Here is a 19,052-nt window from a genome sequence, read left to right as displayed (position 1 = left end):
ATCTTGCAGTTGAGTTGTAGTAAATTGCAGCTCTGTAGGAAATGAGGATACAGGTCTGCTTCTCAGGAAACTGGCATTATGGTGATGCATGTAGGGTGGGATGAAGCTGAACAGTGCAAACCAGTTTTTAGAGGATGTTGGAGGCCAATGGTTTGCAGATAAGAGTGTCTGCCATGGAAATATGTACATTGTAAGGTGTGCTCATACAGACTTGCAGTCTCAAGAGACTGGTGAAAGGCAAAAAACTTGAGCGTGCCAGTTAGTGCTCTATTTCCTGCTAACATTCTGTTTTGAGATAATAAATTAGCCAGACTACAGGTGCCAAGATTGGAAGAAGATTGAAGCTTTTAAAATTACTTTTGTAGATAGTCTTGGCATCTATCCTGTGGGATGTAGTCTAGGTAAAATGTACATGGAGAATACACACAGTGGATAAAGGTTAAAAGAAGAGATAAAATAGTCCATGAGGGTGCCCAGAAATGTTAGTGCAGCTTGTACTCTGTCCTGGGAGGATAGCTGTGAGGACAGTGCTCTCTGCTCTCCCTGCTCTGGTTCCAGGCCAAGATCGAGATCAGGGCTACAGGGAGCAATCCGGAGTGCCCAGTACCTGTCTCGCTTTGCCCTGCTAAGCTGTCCAACTGAAAACCTATAGGTTACCGGAGCTTTGAGGATGTACTCCTGTTTTTTATTTTTCCCCAGTGCTTACGTAGAGCTGAATCGCTCAGCTTTCTTGGAGCCAGACGGATTACCCAAACCACGTAAATCGATGTTTGTCAGCCAGAAGCTAACTGTCTCCGTTGGGGAAATTGTGAATGGTGGGCTGTTGCCCTCAGTGCCTCACCACGTGCCTGTGTCCAGCTTCAATGGACAGAACAAGTATACTGGTGGAAGCACCTCTGTGGATCAAGCTAGTAGTAGCCAAAAATCCAGCGTGGAAGCAACAGGTAAGAGCAAACATGCATTTTAGCTACAACTCTTGAACATACTGCTGGGTCAGCCATGTGAGTTTTATTTTACAAAGCAGAAACTGTTCTTGGCTCATATGGGTTGAAATTGCATGGAAATCTGGATGTAATGAAAGCATGTTTTGATTTAAATCTACTTACGTATCTGTAGAAGCTAAGAAGCAACCTGATTAATAAAATATATTTCCCAATACAGGAAACACACTAACGGAAATGAGCGCAATTTTGCTAACATAGGTGAAACAACTAGATATTTAGCTACTTCAGACAGCCAACTTCCCTTTTCAGTTTTCAGATTTTGTATTGCAATTTTTTGTTCCCACTGTGTGTATAATCATGTTGTTTTTTCAAGTTAGCTGAACATATGCTTTTTTTTGTCCTTGTTGGAAGTTCAGATATTTTGCATTTATTCAAGAGGTGTGTGTAGGTGCTAGGTGTTCTTGACTTAAAACAGTTGTTTTATTGGAAATGTATGTAGTTGGAGGTAGTGTGCAATGAAATTTTTGAATGTTTTATATAAAATACTCATAAATTAGCTTCAATGATACAATTATATTTTTAACTTTAAGGCAGCAAGCTTCTGTTATGGACTTGTTTTATGTCCTGATGAGATTTATCAGACAAGCCAGCTTTTGAAGATAAAAATAGTTTTGCTTCTATTTGTGACTGACCTGGTTTCCTTAATTTTTCTCTTCCCCCGCCTCCCAAGAAGGAAGAGTGGAAAGCAAAGGTGTGGATTTAGATGCCGCAGCAGTAAGAGTCCAGCCCCCAGCTCATCTTCTGCCCTCACTGTTACCTCGTCAGCTTGTGCCAGTGCTGACTCCTGCGCAGGCGATCTCCCAACCTGCTGGACAACCTGAGCCTCTCTCTTCAAAGCCTCAGCCTGTCTACACAGACACAGTAAGGAAACTTTAAACCCATCATGAAGTATTTGGGAAAGATCTGTGACATATAATAAAAGGTGACTGAGTTCTTAGGTTGTTTTAGTTTTTCGGAATTTGCATGTGTTATGTAGAGTCAAAAGGAGACGCTCCCCGCTTCGGTGCTTTGGATACTTTGAGAAGTTGTTTCCTTGGACTATTCTGAAAAGAGAAAGTCTTGAGTGATTTCAGATGCAAGCCTGAAATGTTAGTGCTTGCTCCGACTCTTTCATAGGATAAACAGTTCTGTCTGTTTAGCATTTATTTGAGAAACCTTTAAGGAGAGAGTCAGAAAGCAATAGTAGAAAGTGATTATCTTTGACTTAGTAGGTAAACTTTGCTTTAGTGAATAACATTGAGCTGTTTCTTAATGGCATTTATTTCAAATGAGACATGACAAAGTTCCTTCTTGTGGATATATGACTACTAATGTTGGGTCTTGAATATGTGCCCTGTGTATCTGTGCTGTTCCCCTTTTTCTCCCTCCCACACGTTTAGGTATGTACTAATGCTGAACCCATCTCAAAGTGTCTCGTTGCTTTGTAAAGTACAGCTGCCATATTCTAGCTAAATGTGGCTACATTTCAGTGAGGATTAGACGTGGTCATTTGGAATTAAATCAGCTAGAATGAGAGAAACTCCCAAGTAAGAAAATAGGAAACCCTCTGAAAATTCACTTTTCTTAGCTATTATTTCCTAACTTGACTTGCCCATATTTAATACAGAAAGCTGCTTTTGTTTCGGGGCTGTTGTTAACCTTTCAGATAGCCTAAAGTTTCCAGGCTGTTGCGTTTGATTAAGTTAGCTTAGTTTGTATGTAGAAATGCAGGTGATGTTGCCAATTAGTCAGCTAAACAAGGCTGAAAAGCCTCACTGCCCATTACAGTCAGTTAAACAAGGCTGAAAAGCCTCGCTCCCAATTCACGTGTGCGCCCAGGCCACCCCGAGCAGGACTGCATCTTGCTTCAGCTGCTTCCTCTGCTGTGTTGTAGGACATTGCCGAAGTGGCGGACGGTCTTGTGCACGAAGTCATCAAAGGAGAGTGCAGAGAAGTCGGCAGAGCAGCAGTGGCTTACGTGACTGCTGCCATCTGGTAAAGAGCCTTTATTGCTGGATTCCTGGAGTCTGTCATCAAAGCTGCAATTTGCCATAGCAGCACCATGTGTGAAGATCATAAAACTAAGCAAGGCAAGGTCTGTAGTGGAGGTAGTCTTACTGATACAGTTGAGGGAAAAGCAGACCTTTCTTCAGATGTCTGCCACCTCTCTGTTACACAGCGGCTAGCCTAATGGAAGGCTAACTGCAAACTTCTGTAAATCTTGCCTTGCATGACACTCACACCACTGCCACAAGAAACGTGTGTTGTGGAAGGGAAGGTGCCTGAAGAGGGACAAGAGGAGTAAGTCCAGATCTGGCTGCCTCTCCTTCAAATAACACTTCCTCTCCGAGTCAGTTGGTACAGTAGATGTGGGTTTGTGACAAGAACAGTGTTATTAATGCACCAATGTTTTGGTTATTGCTGAACAGCACAGGGTCACGGCCTTCCTTGTTTCCTACTCTGCACCCCTGTGAGTAGGCTGGGGGTGTGCCAGAGGCTGGGCGGGGATACGGCTGGAACAGCTGACCCAGACTCACCAAAGTCCATACCATGTGATATCATGGTCAGCAATAAACCTGGGTTAGAGGAAGAAGGTGGGGTTTTCTGGCTTCCAGGGTGGCCGTTGATTGGAGACTGTCTGGGCATTGGTCTGCCTGTGGGAGGTGGTGACTGACTGCCTTTGCTTTGCTCGGTGGGAGTGTGGGTTATTTTCCCTTCACCTATTACAGTGTCTTTATCTCCATCATGAGTTTTCTTGCTTTTGTTCTTCCTAATTTCTCCCCTGTCCTGATGCGGGAGTGAGCCAGTAGCACTGTGGGTGCTTGGCTGGTGACCAGAGTCAGCCCACCACAACGGAGCAAGAGTATGCTTGAGAAAAGCACAGACATAGGGCTTTGAATGAAAAATTTCTGGCTTTGAAAAGAGAATTGCTGTTTCTGCACAGCACCTCGGAGGCCACCGTGGAGGAACTCGTGACGGAAGTGATGGGGGAGATCCTCAGACAAGTGGCTGGAAGCGTGCTGAGCACAGAAAGGGAGCGTGTCAAAGAGGAAAGGCGCAGAGTGGAGGAAGAGAGGTGAGTTGCTGCTTTTGCTGTGGGGCAGGGTGGGCTGTATACACCCTTAGGCAATGTAATGACAGCTGGTGCCAATCTGGGTCCTTGCATGTGTGCTCAGTCCCTGTGTCTTTCTGCCACGCCAACAGCACTCAGTTTATCTCACTTTGAACTGCCCTGGGATCGTGCAGACAGGCTGTCCCTTCCGTGTTCTCAGGTGATCTGCTCATTAGTATTTTGGTGACCTCACACAGCCACTATGAAAATGGTGGGTGGTAATTTTGGGAACTTTTATTCACCCTGAGCTTCCAGAGAGGGAGATGCATCCTGGTCCTGCTGTATGCAGGAACTTTTCCTTCTGAGTGAGCTACTTGTCTGTAGCTTACTGGGGTAAGAATAAAATAACCCCATTGTCATCTGTATTTTTGAAGGAAACCTGGCTCCATGCAAAGCTGTTTAGAGAAAGAAACCAGCTAGTGGGAACTCAATTTTAGGCAAATTAACTGTCTGACGCTGCGTGTAGCGCTGTGTAACTAAGTGGCAGGTTTGCCAGTGTAAATCTCTTCAGTTGTGTAAATCTTTTCAGTTGTGTAAATCTTGCCACTCTTGTCTTGCCAATTCCATAAACCTTTTCTCTGTCCTTCCAGGCAAAAGCAGGAAAGAGAACAGTTGATAAAGCAGTTGAGCCAGTTGGTGGGTATGGAGTTAATGGAAGAAGTAATAAAGGAGAGTGTTCAAGAAGCTTCAGCCAATGAGTTAAAGTATGTACAACATACTCTACGCTATACGTTGCTGTAGGACACTTTCCTAAGGGTTAGAATTTGTTACGGAGTGGTGGGCTTCTTGCTTGGCCTTCTCTGAGTTCATCTTCAATAAGCTATTTAAAGAGAGGGTAAGTGTACGTGATTGTACAGCGGGCTGCCAGTTTGCAGTCGCACTGTATCACGCAGTAGCGGTCCTCCAAGGTGGAGGCTTTGTCTAGGACAAGGCTGCTCTGTGTGCTTATTTTTCTTCTGACTGCCTTACGGCTCAGCTGTGGGCTCTCTTGTAGACCCTTCTTTGGAAGCCCATGATCACTGTAAAACTTGATTGATTTCTGATTGATTACGGGTCTTATTTAGAAGGACCATAGAGTAGAAGTGTGGAAAATCCGTCCCCTTTGCCGAATGTGATGGTCTTTCCTGTTTGCAGCTCAATATTGGCATTTGCTGCAGTCTCCACTCACTAGAGGTCTTGGTTTGTTTCATTTTGAACTAGATGTGCCTTAGAAAGAGACCGGCAAGCCCGTATTGCCCGGTGTTCAGAAGAAGTCTGTGGTCACATCATGGACCTCTTTCTGGAGGATGAGATTTTCCAGATTGCTAAGGAAACACTTCAGGAGCTCCAGTGTTTCTGCAAGTACTTGCAACGGTGAGTTGCTATCCTGTGACACAACTGCTTTTCTTGGGAGCGTCGGCATGGAGTGGTTAATAGAGTTTGAAGTACAGCTGTCTGGTTGTGTTCTCTTTGCTGTTATCTTGTCTCCACTATAAGGGTAGACTTACAGTCTTATTACCAACCTCTAATAAGTTACTCAGCTATATGTGGGGAGGGGAGCACGCCTCATCCGTCAGGTGATGAGCTTGGTTGGAGATTTCAGCTTCATTCTGTCTAGAAACTTGTAGTAATTTCTCCTTGTATTCTTTCTGTTGGATGCTTCTTTTTCTGGATGTGTGCTAAGTGTTCAGTGGCTATTCCAAGGCAGAGATTCATTTTTCCCTGTGCTGTGCTGCCCCAGTGCAGTCAGGTTGAGGTGCGTTTCATTTCTCACTGCTAAAGAGGAAGCAGCAGGCTAGTCTCTTTACTGTGGAGCACCTTCCCTTGCAGAGTTCTTTCTGCCCTTAAAAACTGAGTTCATGTGTCTCTTCAGGGCATGCGTAAATCGCCTTCGGTTCGATAGAGAAGGTTAAGGAGGAGCCTAAAGATACATGAAACAAATGTACATGCAGCACTCAAGAAAACTGGATGATGCAGGAATGTTTTTTATAAGCCCTGAAAATGCCTGAGGGAAACACAATAAAAGATTTCAATTAATAAATTTTTGTGTTATAAAACTGTTGAGTGGTACATGTTTTGAATCACTTGGTCATAGAAAAATAGACTAGCATCTAATGATTTATTATATGTTCTCTCCTTGTTGGTGAATTTGCCTTTTTAAATATTCCGTAAAAAATGAACAAGAAAAAAAGAGGCATACCTTTCTTACTGCAATAGATGTTGCAAAAGTATTTTCAGCAAGTGCTTGAGATATCAGAGAAGCTTTATAACAGATCATTGTAAAACGCTGTATGTGCTAGGAATAAACATGCTGAAAACAGGGAAGGAAAACTGTGCTTGAACTTTTGCCTGGGGAGCACAGCTAGGACAGCGTAGAAGGGATGAGATAGAAGAGTGGCAATCCTGCTTCCCTTCTGTGATCTCTCTGGCCACTGAGAGCAAGTGCAGCTTGCTAAGCAGAAGGCTGCTCCCTTTTGTCTGCATTGTTTTGTTGAACAGGGCACAAGTCTGTCCCTTTTGTACACTGCATGTGTACAGCTGTGTGCAGCTGGCAGGTCTTATCCTGTGCACACTCCGTTTAAGCTCTCACTTTGCGGCTGTGTGCAGAAATACAGCCTGAGCCTGCTGCACTACCCACATGCACCACCTCACGCTCACGCCTGGGCAGACTGTGACTTGTGGGGTGTTTGAGAGCCCAGTCCAGTCTGAAGAGCAAAGATGAGAAAACCTGTTTAGTCTGCAGAAGAGTTTATTAATGTGACCTATTTATCTATTCTCTTCCAAAGGTGGAGGGAGGCAGTGGCAGCTCGAACAAAGTTGAAACGTCAAATGAGGGCGTTTCCAGCTGCTCCCTCTTGTGCAGATCCAAAAAATAAACTGAAAGCACTGTCCCCCAGTGCTGAGTGGCCTATAACCATGGAGAACTTGTGCAAGAGAATTGTAAACCTGGGGAATGGAGGAAAGCTGGGGATCTCTTGCACGAGGTAAGGATACTTACAGTGACAGCAGTTGGCAATCTGTTTGACTTTTTGGAAGGTAAGTTACAGAGTAGCCCTCTTCGAATCTTCATTGTGAACATTAATGGTTTTGCAAAACTGTTTGTTCTCTAATACCCCCAAAAAGACCCTTTCTGCACAAATGCCATGACAAAGACTGCAAACCTAAAGAAACCCTTCTTCTATTAATGGCAGCTTTCTAAAGTGTCTGCAGTACTTCTCAGGTCTTAGTGAGTGTTTCTTAAATTTGGTTGAAGTACCTGTTTTATAATGAAAAATTACAACCAAGAATCTTTTGTTTCCAGATTGAATTGGCTGAGAAACAAGACAGTGCATGAAATTAAAGTTCAGCACTTCTACCAGCAATTGTTAAGGTACGTTGGTGTTTGATCCTTGTTTTCTTTCTAAGCAAATGGACAGAAATGTCAGAGATCTCAAAAACGTCAGTAAGGAATGGCAAATCATACTCAAATGTCTGCTTGCAGCCTTCCTTCTGGGAGTATTTTCGAGATAAGGGAAGCTGGAAGATAAATTCATGGAAGTGTTAGGCCATCTGATACTATTGCTGTGTATGTAACTTTAAGGGTCTGATGGATATTATGGGTTTTTTTGTAGCTGGGTGGGATGGGGATAGGGTATAGGGGGAGAGGAGTAAATGAGCTGTTACCGACCTGGCTTGTGGCACAAAGGGATTGATCTAGATGTTTAAAGTGCAACAGGAGGTCTGCCTTCTCATGGCTTGTCATGCACTCTGGTGGACTGTGTGTTTATTGGAGCAGGGTGTATTGAAGCAGTGTGGAAGTGAAGCAATAGACATATGGTCCCACAATGCCCAAAGTAAGGCTCATGTAACAGATTTAGCAGCTGCAATTCTTGAAGGCATCTGGTCTGTGGTGAAATAGATGGGCAACAGATCTAAAGAATTAGCTCTAATTTTGGACTGTTTGAACTGGACAGTAGTTACTTACAGTACTGTAACTTGTTCAAAGCAAGAAGAACACTCCCCAGGTGGGAATGGTCACTAGGGGGGGTCTTTTCACCTGCTTCTGTCTCTCTTTAAGTGATTTAGCTTGGACTCCCCTGGATCTTGTCTCATTAATCACTGAACATATTCCAGTTCAACAAGAACAGGTTTTTTGGAAGGTGCTGTTGGTTTTGCCAAATGATGATGAATATGCGGAGGATGATCCCAACAGGTAAGTAAAAGAGTTGATTGCTGGGTCCCTTTCTCATGCAGGGCAGTCAAATAGAAGAGTAGTAGTATACAGTCCTTGATGCATGTTTTTCCCGTACCATGTCAAATTTCCAATTTGTTTTTTTTTCTCCAGAGCACTCTAAAGAATTATTGCAGTAGTCTATCTTCTTCTGACATTGTTCATTGAATTCCTTTTGCTCATGCTGAAAACAGAAAACCTTGAGATATGTAGCAGTGTGGAGAGTGTCAGGACGTTTAATAGCTATTTAGCAAAATCCAAGCAATATGAAGGTTGGGGTTATGATGGATTGTGGTGTCTTAGAAGTGCTGGTGCTAAAACCCTAAAATGCCAATTTTTTAAAAACAAAAACCCCCAAAGCCCACTCTTTATTGTTTGCTAGGGTACTGGTGGATTGGTTGAAAGCCAAATTTATGGGAGACAAAAGCTGGAAGAAGAATGCTTCACATACTACAGAAGGCAGAATTCAAACACTGACGTTATTGAATTCTCCTGGCTTGCAAGGGAGCAGAAGCATTAAAGTCAATGTGTGTATAAAGGTAGGTGAGAACAATTTTGTGATACCTAACAGGCCATAAAAGCAGGGTGTGCTCTTTTGCAGTGGATGCTGTGCAGAAGCTTTTCACACTGTCCTGTGAGATGGAAGGAGATGATACTGGGAGGGACGGGGTTGCTGAAAAAGCCTAAAAAAAAAAAAAAAAAGGGATTTTGTCCTTGTTTCCAGTCAACCGAGTAAATACCTGCCTAAATACAGTGCAATACTTAGAACCTCAATCATGTCAATTCCTGATGCCAAATCAAGTGCTGAAGTGCACTTTTGTGCTCACCTGCATCTATTGGACACATCCATGTTTGTCTGTCTTATAACTCGTTGTCTTAGGATTTGTAGAGCTCCTGGTAATGAATGTCAAAGCTGAATGCTAATGATAGTAAACTGCAGATTTCAGTATGAAAATCGCTTCATTTAGCTTTAGCTACATTACTGTTGTCATCTTTGTAACTTGTATAGGTGGCACATGGTGCGCTGTCCAACTCTGAGCTTGATACAGCTGAGATGCAAAAAGACTTGCTTGGAACCAGTGGTCTCATTCTTCTCCTGCCCCCTCGAGTTAGGAGTGAAGATGTTGCAGAAGATGATGTTTATTGGCTTTCAGCTTTGCTGCAGTTGAAACAGTTGCTTCAGGCCAAACCTTTCCACCCGATAGTTCCCCTGGTGGTTCTAGTCCCCGGTCAGGAAGAGGAGGCCACGGAGAAAGAAGTAGAAGAAGGTACGTAATTATTTTTGGGGCCTTGAAAAAGCAATGTGAAAGTTTAGGGCTGCCCCAAGTAGAACTGTTGTGGCTAGCACAGTCTCTCAAATACAGCATCTAGTAAAGGGAGAAACTGAAGTACAATACTTTTCAAAGCTTTGCTAGAAATCCAGAGGCCTTAAGAACCGATCAATATGGAAAGAAATGAACTTTCTTTTGGCTTCCAGTTTTCCTTTGCACACAGTATTTGATCCTGAGAGTCTGCAGGGAAGGATGGAGAAGTGATGCTGTGAATGTATGCAGAGTGTGAGTCTAGGTCAGGGTAGGAGATACCCATTTGTTCTTTCTCTGTGTATATGGCGGGTTTTCTTATTTTTAAGGTTTGATGCTGCAGGACTTGATTTCAGCCCAGCTTATTTCAGACTACACCATTGTTGAGCTCCCAGGTTCTATCAATGACTTACAAGGCACCAGAAGGGTAAGAACAGCAACTCACATGAAGAGATACTTGACTGGTTTATCATTAACCTCTCAATTACTAATGCCTTATAAGGAATTACTATGTTCTCAGTAGCTTAAATTGCAGCAGTGTCTTGTGTAGTGGGTTATTTTTTTTTGTTGAAGTTTCTGTAACATAATTTTTGTTCAAAAAGCTCTCTTACCACTTTTTTCATACACCTGAATTGGCTGGAGTCGGGTACTCACTTGTTAATAGTGATTCCAACATCAGCCAGAACTATTCTAAAATGAAATATTTCTGCTACTTTTCCATTATTCGTGACTGTTCTATTTTAACTGACTAGAGATCAGTGGCATTTGTTACATAAAAGGTAGTTTCTTCTGTGTAATACTGAAAACTGCACTGAGACCAAAATATGTGGATTATGGAAATCCATTCTTGTCTGTCCCGCCTCCGTTGACTAGCAAAGGTACCGTTGCTGCGTACAGACGAGTGCTAGTAGTGGGTAAGCCTTTGTACCCTTAAGCTCCCAGTCGTAAAATGCAAAGAACCCTTTGTAGCTCTTCTGGCTGCTGTGCGATCACCCAGTATTATTCCATCTTGGTGGATGGGACCGAGGGATGCCTCTATCCTCTAACATATGCAAAGAAGGATTGTATGGATCTCTCCCTGACAGCCTCCAGACACCAGCTTCTCCCCTTGTCCTTCAGTTTGCTGTGTGCTTGGCAATAGTAGCCTGGAGACTAATCAAAAACCCGTGATGGAAAATGATACTTATAAGTCTAAAATAGTTTTTTGCGTGCGAGTCATAGCAGGGTGGGTTGGAGAGGTGGGAGAGGGTAATGGCCAAGCTGTCTCAGACTAAAAGCAGCTCCAGCCTCGTGTTCCCTTCTCCTGGTGTCTGAAGAAGGTGCCTAAGAAAGAAGGTGGGAACAAGACAAGCCCAGAGTGATGCTCCCCCACAAACCCTTACAGCTTGCATCTCTTTGCAGTTCAAGGATTGCCAGGATCAAACATGGCTTCTCTGGATATAGTCACCCTGGGCTAATTCCTGTGAATCTGTCCAATTTCTCCCAGATAAGTTTTAGGCATCCCCAGCATCCTGCAGCAGGGAATTCCCCAGCACAACTGCACCTGGTGTGAACAGCCTCTTTCTGTCTGTTCCTGAGCCTGCTGCATGTGAATTTAGTTTGTGACCACCTAGTTGGAGAATTACTGTTGCAAATACAGGGATGATGATAGTTGATTTGTTTGTATTTTGCTGCATAGTACCTTGCATGCTGTTACGTCAAACTTAGGGTTGCAGGATTGAATCCTTTGTGTCCTGATTACTGCGGACCAGTTTCCAACCACCGGTTGTTTCATGTGTTATAGATCTCTGCGGCTGTGGGCTGGCTGGTTTCCCAATGCCCTGACTCCCTTGAGCTCTGCAGTCAGACCCTTCGGGAGTATGTTGAGGATGGGATTGATGGTGAATTTGGCAAGCGCTTCTACCATGACTGGAAGGAGAGGCGTTTAGCTGGCCTGCCATCTCAGGAGCCTGGGGTCATCATAGAGCTGTACAACAGCGTGCTGCAGTTTCTTTCGGATGTGGCATCCTCGGAGCACCTTTGTGACTTGTCATGGCCTGTTACTGAGTTTTCAGAGCCTGGGGGTAACAAGCTGTTGCCCCACCTGCAGTGGAACATGCCTGATCACCTGGCCTGGCTGAAGAAGGCTGTGCTGTCCTTCCAGATCCCATACCTAGATCTGCCTCCATTAGGTGGTATGTACTTTGTGCTGTGGTATCCTGCTGGTGGCACGTCATTCTCTCTGATGTGCCTGTGCTGTGTTGAACTATCAGCCTGTAAGGTGGGTAGTTTGGCTCTGTCATAAATTCTTGCAATTTACTTTGTTTTTTCCATAGCTCCTTGGCATCCTGTTTGCTGCATGATTTTTCAGTATGTGTCTCAGATTGCTAGTTCTTCCCATACTCAACCACTGATCCAGTCTCAAGTGGAGAATCTGCTGAGCAAAACTTATGAGAAGTGGAAAAACAGAACATCTGGGAACTCTGATGAAGATGGACCTTCTGTTGATGAGATCCCTTGGGATGATATCTTGGCAGTCTGTATTGATCATAAACTGAGAGACTGGAAACCACCCAAACTGCCTATTGCTCCAGGTATTGCGTGTCCTTCTACAACGTGGATGGTACTTCTTGCATAACTGTGTTTAATAACTTGATAGTGGTGCCTTTATGTGTGGCAGCGAGTGATATGTAGCAGGGAGGGAGCTATGGTCTTGATCTGCTGTAGAACGACGCTGTGCTTACTGCACATCTTTCTGCTCTTTGGAGTGTGTCTTTAGAGTTGATTATGACTTGACTTGAGCTTGTGATTAAAAATTTTGTGTCTCTGTGGAGGAATATGATCAGAGTCTTTCAGCCCTTCTCTCCCAGTAGGAGAGGGTTTACATTCAACCAAAGGCCAAGAATTGTGCTTCAGAAGTCATGTAAGCGCAGGTCACTGAGATGGCAGGCTGCCACTGTTAATGAGCACTTCCATGGATTAATGAAGTTTGTCTCCAGATGCTGTTTGCTTTCAATTTCAAGTGTGTTGAAAGGGGTTTTTTTGGTGCCCTGTTTGGCTTAACTATAGGGAGCCTCTTTTAATGCAATGATTATTTAACCCACTGAACACTGAACTTGGATGCACTAGAATTTTTAAAATTAAGATAAAGCAGCATTTTACAGTCTTTCCCAGTAATCTGGTATCTGTTGAACAGTAAATCAGTTCAAGAAGGCTCCTTTTTACATGCAGATTACAATTTAAAGCTACTTGAAAGTGAACACGCAATTTTTCTTCAAATTGGCTTTTCAATACTGAGCTTTTCTTCCGAAAGGAAAAATCTGTTCTAATATTAAACATTGGGTTTGGATTTATTCACAGAAGCAGTAAGTGAAGATGGTCAGATTCGTGTATACTTCTTCAAGGAGCATTTAAAGAACTTCACTCTCCCTTTTTCGTGGGAACAAGCCAGACTGCGCACACAAGAGGAGATCCGGCAAGGCCATGAGAGGTGAGGCAGCTGCTGGCACTGCCTGTGGGAGTAGCATTTAGCTGTCCATTGTGCCATCGGAGTTGCTCAGTAAACTCCAAGGAGGTTGCTCAGGGCCTCTATGATAGTGCCGTCACGATGCTGAAAACCAGCATACGGCATCCTCCCAGAACGTGCTTCTGTACATCTCCTTGAAATGATGTACAAGAGTGTGCTGAAACTGGGTAGTAAGTAGATTTTATTTCTGCAGGGTTACTCAGCTCTCAAAGAAATGGATTGCTTGGGGGGTGCTTAGAACATTATAAATGGAGAAATTAACTTCTGCTAAAGAAAACACTGCTGAGGCTTTGGAATTAGACTTGTACTCTAGGTACACAAAGCATGGAGGAAAAACAGTGTGAGGTTGGGGAGGAGCATAGGGATAAATGATGAGCGTGCCCTTTATTTAGTAGTGCCCCTTCCCTTACATTCACCTTCAGTTGCAGCCTTGACCTGACAGATGAATTACCTGTTAGATGATTTGCAGATTTAGTCTTTGGTAATCACACGTTAATTTTGCAGCATTTGGAGTTCAAAAGGAGGCTTTGTCTCCAACTTGTGGGAAGACATCAGGGAAGTCCCACTGCTAAGAGAAAATGCTAGAGGTTGAGGGGAGAGGGTGCGTTAGAGCTGTGTGGCATTAAAGTATTTGAGATCTCAAGAGTCTAGCTCACTTCCCTAGCCTTGCTCAGAGTGAAGCCAGTCTCTTTTCCCTCATGGAAGCTTAGCTGCTGCTCTGCTGTGTAGCAGGAGATGTTGGGTAGATACCTTTCTTTGGGGTGAATCCCAGCCCCCTGTCGGATTAGTTCCTGTCAAATCCCACGAACAGTTGGTGGTATGTTGGATCCTGGTACAAGGGAATTATGTCTCCAAATGATCAATTCTTACTCCCTGCTATTGCCAAACTTCAAGCCAGTAGGGAAAAATCAACACGCTTATACCAATGTCTGTGCTTTTGTTTGTTTGTGTTTTGTTTTGTTTCCTTCCCCCCCCCCCCCCCAGGTCAAGGATAAAATCTCCCAACTCTTTTAAGAAACCCTATAGCGTTTCCATGATGACAGGTCAATGTGGTTCTGGCATGAGCATGCTGTCAGGTCACAAAAAGAGCATTCCCAGTGCAGACGACTTCACAGACACAGCCTCGGGCCAGGAGCTTCTCCCAGAGCGTTTGTTGGCACAGTTGCAACTGGAGAAAATAGAAAGCAGAAGGTAAGTTCCCAGAGCAGCATCCTTTCCTTGCAACTCCGGCCCAGGGCTGTAAATAATTTCTAACTTGTATGTAATGGGAAGCTGAAGTCCAACAGTGCTAGAAAACAGCCTAGGTTATCTCCATTTTCATCTGATTTCGTGAAACACATCAGTGCAGTGCAGTTCCCTGCTAGCTCCTCCTTGCATCACAGGAACAGTCCAGGATGGTAGAAATACTTGGAGCTTTGAGGGACGGTTGGAAACTGTGGTCAATCAAGCCACCAAAACTAAAGCAGTACAGTGCGTACAGTAGTCTGTGTGTCCTGCAGTATCACAAATGTGTATAAAGTCCACTTCAGAATGTCAGTCTGGTGCCTGTAACAATGCAGATCACAAAGCTGAAGAACTAAAGCTTTTGAGGTGGCCCCAAGGGTTTCTTGTCTTTGCTGCTGTTGTGGTTTAACCCCAGCCGGCAACTAACCACCACACGGCCGCTCGCTCACTCCCCCACAGTGGGATGGGGGAGAGAATCGGAAGAGTAAAAGTGGGAAAACTCAGGGGTTGAGATAAAGACAGTTTAATAGGGAAAGCAAAAGCCATGCACGCAAGCAAAGCAAAACAAGGAATTAATTCACTACTTCCCATCAGCAGGCAAGGGTTCAGCCTTCTCCAGGAAAGCAGGACTCCATCACGCATAACGGTTGCTTGGGAAAACAAATGCCATCAATCCAAACATCCCCCTCTTCCTTCTTCCCCTAGCTCATATACTGAGCATGACGTCATATGGTATGGAGTACCCCGTTGGCCAGTTTGGGTTAACTGTCCTGGCTATGCTCCCTCCCAGCTGCTTGTGCACCTGGCAGAGCACGGGAAGTTGAGAAGTCCTTGACCAGTGTAAACACTACTTAGCAACAACTAAAACATCCCTGTATTATCAACACTGTTTTCAGCACAAATCCAAAACATAGCCTCATACTAGCTTCTATGAAGAAAATATCTCTATCCCAGCCCAAACCAGCACAGCTGCCTTCCCCATCAGTTGGGTGTCTTCAGTCTGTGTGGCTCCTTTCTGTACCACAACCTTCTATGATGGATTTTCGTCATAGCAGTGGGGTATGTCAGATCTTGTTGGAAATGACTGTGAACATCAGATCCTTCTTGCAGACACCTCTGAACCCAAAACTCCTGCTTAACCCACTAGTTACAAGAACAAAGCTAGGCTGCAATCTGACTGGTGCTCTTGATCTTTCTGCCCAGGTTTGAAGAACAGTTGCACCAATGTCTAGCTGAGGACATTGAGCCCCTTGGTGATTTCGTAGGTCTTCCTCTCTACCTCCCTCAGTCTCTGGTCTCCACCCCAACTGTCACCTGTCCATTGATGAAGAGTCCTGCATCATCTGCTCAAGAGGTAAGAAAGGGTGGTACTGAGAATTAACTGTAGCTCTGAGGAGTGCAGGTGCCAAACCTCCTGTAGTTACAAAACCTTTAGTGGGAATTACCTTGGTGTGCAGTGTTGGATAGAGTTGGGAAATAAAGAATTGAAAAACTACGCCTTGGAAATAACTTCTTTCCCGGGAGGGAAATGCTTTTTGCAAATCTGGAATAAGAGGGGTTAATGCTTTCTGTTGCTGGCAGTTGTAACAGTATCCCTTGTGGTGCTGCCCTTTAACTTAAGGATTCACTGTTGTGGGTCAGCTTTCCCCAGTTAAAGGAAGGCTGGGGACAGAAATAGCAGAACATGCTATTTTTGTCTTACCTCCTCGGGTCGGGGGGTGCTGACCTCCATGGTTGTTCTCAAAAGTGGGGGAACAGCCAGTGAGCCGAGGAGTTCCTTGTTGGTACTGGGTAATGCTTCTTTTTCAGTCTCATCTCTTTTCCTTTTGCCCAGGCTGGGAGTCAAGAGGGATGCAAGCTTTTGGTGGAGGAGCTAAGCCCCACGCTGTCAGACAGACTGAAACACTTGCAACGGCTCCTCAGAGCAAACAAGGAGGGTGAAGTTGCCTCCGAGCTCCACCTATCTGCTCTGGTGGACATGGTGGATATTTGAGCAGAGCTGAGACACATGTGCAGACCAAGAGACTTGGTAAAGAAATCCAGGGCCGGATGATTGAATAGATAAGTTCCTGGGGCATGTTCCAGAAGAAGCAGGTGTCCTCCCAGGAGAAGAACACAGAGCAGACGTGGGGCTTGGGCCCTTCTCACGTGGCTGCCTTGCACAGAGACAGTGTGTCGTGGCTCACTGTGTCCTTTGGCTCGCTGCTGAGCTTTGGCTGGTCTTTTCTGCTTCACAGGCACGGAGACGAGTCAAATCCTTTTCTTGGAAAGCCTTAAATTGACACTTTGGTGATTTTTCTTTCTACCAACTCTCATCAGGGGGAAACATAGCTTCACCAGGAGAAAACTATTAGGTAGCAGGGGCCCCTGGGAACATCAGAGCAGTTGCTCTCTATAGTCACAGTCCCCGAGATGTTGTCCCAGCTCTGTGCTTGCTTGCTTCATGCAGAAGCTACCTTGCAGCAGCACTGTGGTTTGAAGTTGCTGTTTGACTGCCCAGCAATGTCAATACTATCATTCTCAAGTTGGTGCAACACTTGGCTGTATTTTGTACTTAACGATGCTCAATGCAAATCCAGAAGGATTTTTGTGCTTCTGGGCCCAAGTTTTATTGTATTGAATATTTACGGCATTAAAACCAGATGAGTTTGCTTATTCTACAGATTAATTGTCATACTGGAAAGCAGGACACTTTCTTCAGTATAACAGCTATGGAGAAATGATTTTCCTTTTTTGGAAGAGCAGATTACCTGCATTCTCCAGTATTTAAAAAGCTGTGGCTTTGGAAGTTGAAGACCTTTGGGTTTAGTTTAATATTGATTCCCAGTAAATAGTAGGAAGATGTACTTCATGTCTGCAGTACTCCTGTACAAGTAATCTTTTTTTTTTTTTAATTACAATATCAGCAGATTTTTCTCAGACAGAAGCTTCTGCCTGGTGAAATACAAATTACTGCAGCTTTGGGGGTAAACGCTGATTATCTTGTCTGCCAGAGACCAGTTGTCTAACTTGCTTCTAATTTAATTTGAAATTCTCAGTAGTCCAAAACTGTCAGCTACCTTCCAAAAAAGTAATTTTATAGTTGGGTTTTTTTTGTATTATTTCTCTTCATATTAACCCACTATTGCTATTCGAGGTTTAAGTTGAAATAAGAAGTTTAATCTGAAAAAATTATGCTTTGAGGCTGTTCATACTACATATACTTTTGTGGGCCGAGTTGTTAACTTTCACTGGTCGCATGCAAAACGAAGCCGGTGTGCTGCGCTCCGCCACGCTTTACCCTAGTGCTGCTGTTGATGTTCTTGGTTTACCTGGAATTCAGCTGTAAAACCCCAAGTGTTTTGGGACATGGTTCGCACCATCTGATGTGAATGTGTTTTGTACCTAATAAATTTTTAGTGGCTTGAAATGTGCTGTCGCCTCCTTGCTATGCGAAAGCTCCTGGTACAGATGTTACCCATGTGTGCTGCTTTATTTTTAATCCCTGGGTTATCTAGCGTAAAATATCTGACTTTGCCAGCCGGTGGGGCAGGGGCAGTGCTGTGGCTCCGGGATGCTGTAGAGGCTGGCGTCGCTCCCTGGCAGCCCCCCGCGGACCTCACGCCTTTGCTGCGGCTGCGGGGCGCGGTGGGAGAACGCGGGGGCGGCGCCAAAAATCCCGACGAGGGTGGGATTCGAACCCACGCGTGCAGAGCACAATGGATTAGCAGTCCATCGCCTTCACCACTCGGCCACCTCGTCCTGCCCGGCGCCCCGCGCGGCCCCGCCCCTTCGCGCCGCCAACCGGCCTCGCCCCTGCCCGCGCAGCCGTGGGGCCGCTGAAGGCCCGGCCCGGCCCGCCTTATGGCCGCCCTCTTAGCGCAGCCGGCAGCGCGTCAGTCTCATAATCTGAAGGTCCTGAGTTCGAGCCTCAGAGAGGGCAGAGCTTTTGCCGCCCCACCTGGCAGGGGGAGCCGGCCATCGCGGGGCGGCGGCGGCGCCGGGCCGGCCCTTTTTGCAGGTCCGCCTCGCCGCTGCAGGGAGGAGCGGACCCTGGGGCGCGGGGTATGCAGGGGAGGACCCCGGGGGTGGACGGGGCTGAGCCCACCGCAGAGCCCGCTCACGCGGCCGTGGGGCTGCGTGGGGCAGCAAAATGGCGGCCCCGCTCCCAATCAGGCGGGGCGGCAAAAGCGCTGCCCTCTCTGAGGCTCGAACTCAGGACCTTCAGATTATGAGACTGACGCGCTGCCGGCTGCGCTAAGAGGGCGACGGCAGGACAACCCCGGGCCGGGCCTCCAGCGGGCGGGCGGCGGGGCCGGCCCTCAGGGCGGCGGGTAGCTCCGCGGCGGTGCGGGCGGGCCGGGCCGGGCCCCGGCGGGGCAGCGGCGCCCCGCCGTCAGGCCGGCAGCGGGCGGCGGGGCCCCGCGCTGATTAGCGAGGGGCGGGGCCGTGCGCGGCGGCGGGCAGGACGAGGTGGCCGAGTGGTGAAGGCGATGGACTGCTAATCCATTGTGCTCTGCACGCGTGGGTTCGAATCCCACCCTCGTCGGGACTTTTGCTGCAGCGCGGGGGGGATGGGGACAGCCCGAGCTGGCGTGTCCTGCGACCGGGGTTGGCACAAGCTCCTGCCTGGCACACGGGGGCCCTGGGCTCGACTCCCAGCGGTGTCTGAGCCCAAGGGAGGATCTAGTATCAGGTGCCTGGTCCACTATGGCAACTGCGTCCTCCCAAGGGGAAGAGGTCACCAGTCCCCCCGCAG

The 19,052-nt window shown here is 46.0% G+C and overlaps 1 protein-coding gene and 4 non-coding genes across 8 annotated transcripts in view; 3 read left to right on the top strand and 2 right to left on the bottom strand.

Annotated features, from left to right (window-relative positions):
• The window catches only part of MCM3AP (minichromosome maintenance complex component 3 associated protein), a 29,233-nt gene extending 11,510 nt beyond the window's left edge, over positions 1 to 17,723 (top strand). Inside the window, exons 11-28 of one of the 4 annotated variants that reach the window (XR_012674177.1) lie at positions 700 to 944; positions 1,675 to 1,865; positions 2,878 to 2,978; positions 3,928 to 4,059; positions 4,686 to 4,799; positions 5,296 to 5,448; positions 6,861 to 7,058; positions 7,376 to 7,444; positions 8,132 to 8,266; positions 8,667 to 8,823; positions 9,294 to 9,552; positions 9,915 to 10,012; positions 11,369 to 11,759; positions 11,901 to 12,158; positions 12,925 to 13,054; positions 14,134 to 14,281; positions 15,518 to 15,668; positions 16,149 to 17,723. Coding sequence is in view for 3 of the 4 variants with exons in the window: in XM_075153835.1 (XP_075009936.1) it covers positions 700 to 944; positions 1,675 to 1,865; positions 2,878 to 2,978; positions 3,928 to 4,059; positions 4,686 to 4,799; positions 5,296 to 5,448; positions 6,861 to 7,058; positions 7,376 to 7,444; positions 8,132 to 8,266; positions 8,667 to 8,823; positions 9,294 to 9,552; positions 9,915 to 10,012; positions 11,369 to 11,759; positions 11,901 to 12,158; positions 12,925 to 13,054; positions 14,075 to 14,281; positions 15,518 to 15,668; positions 16,149 to 16,307 (3,148 nt within the window). In the remaining variant the exon portion in view is untranslated. Of the gene's footprint in view, positions 1 to 699; positions 945 to 1,674; positions 1,866 to 2,877; positions 2,979 to 3,927; positions 4,060 to 4,685; positions 4,800 to 5,295; positions 5,449 to 6,860; positions 7,059 to 7,375; positions 7,445 to 8,131; positions 8,267 to 8,666; positions 8,824 to 9,293; positions 9,553 to 9,914; positions 10,013 to 11,368; positions 11,760 to 11,900; positions 12,159 to 12,924; positions 13,055 to 14,074; positions 14,282 to 15,517; positions 15,669 to 16,148 lie in introns of all 4 variants that reach the window. The other 3 variants (XM_075153835.1, XM_075153836.1, XM_075153837.1) reach the window with 3 other exon arrangements.
• Positions 17,724 to 17,973: 250 nt separating this feature from the next.
• Positions 17,974 to 18,055, bottom strand: TRNAS-GCU (transfer RNA serine (anticodon GCU)). Its single transcript has one exon. It is a non-coding gene; the product is annotated as a tRNA-Ser (tRNA).
• A 108-nt stretch (positions 18,056 to 18,163) lies between these two features.
• Positions 18,164 to 18,236, top strand: TRNAM-CAU (transfer RNA methionine (anticodon CAU)). The gene has a single exon. It is a non-coding gene; the product is annotated as a tRNA-Met (tRNA).
• Positions 18,237 to 18,487: 251 nt separating this feature from the next.
• TRNAM-CAU (transfer RNA methionine (anticodon CAU)) lies at positions 18,488 to 18,560 on the bottom strand. Its single transcript has one exon. It is a non-coding gene; the product is annotated as a tRNA-Met (tRNA).
• A 200-nt stretch (positions 18,561 to 18,760) lies between these two features.
• TRNAS-GCU (transfer RNA serine (anticodon GCU)) lies at positions 18,761 to 18,842 on the top strand. The gene has a single exon. It is a non-coding gene; the product is annotated as a tRNA-Ser (tRNA).
• Positions 18,843 to 19,052: the final 210 nt, after the last annotated feature.

Source organism: Calonectris borealis, chromosome 6 (genome assembly GCF_964195595.1).
Source record: "Calonectris borealis chromosome 6, bCalBor7.hap1.2, whole genome shotgun sequence".
Lineage (NCBI taxonomy): Eukaryota > Metazoa > Chordata > Aves > Procellariiformes > Procellariidae > Calonectris > Calonectris borealis.
Note: the sequence above shows the minus strand (reverse complement) of the source record. Positions and strands in the feature narration are given on the sequence as shown.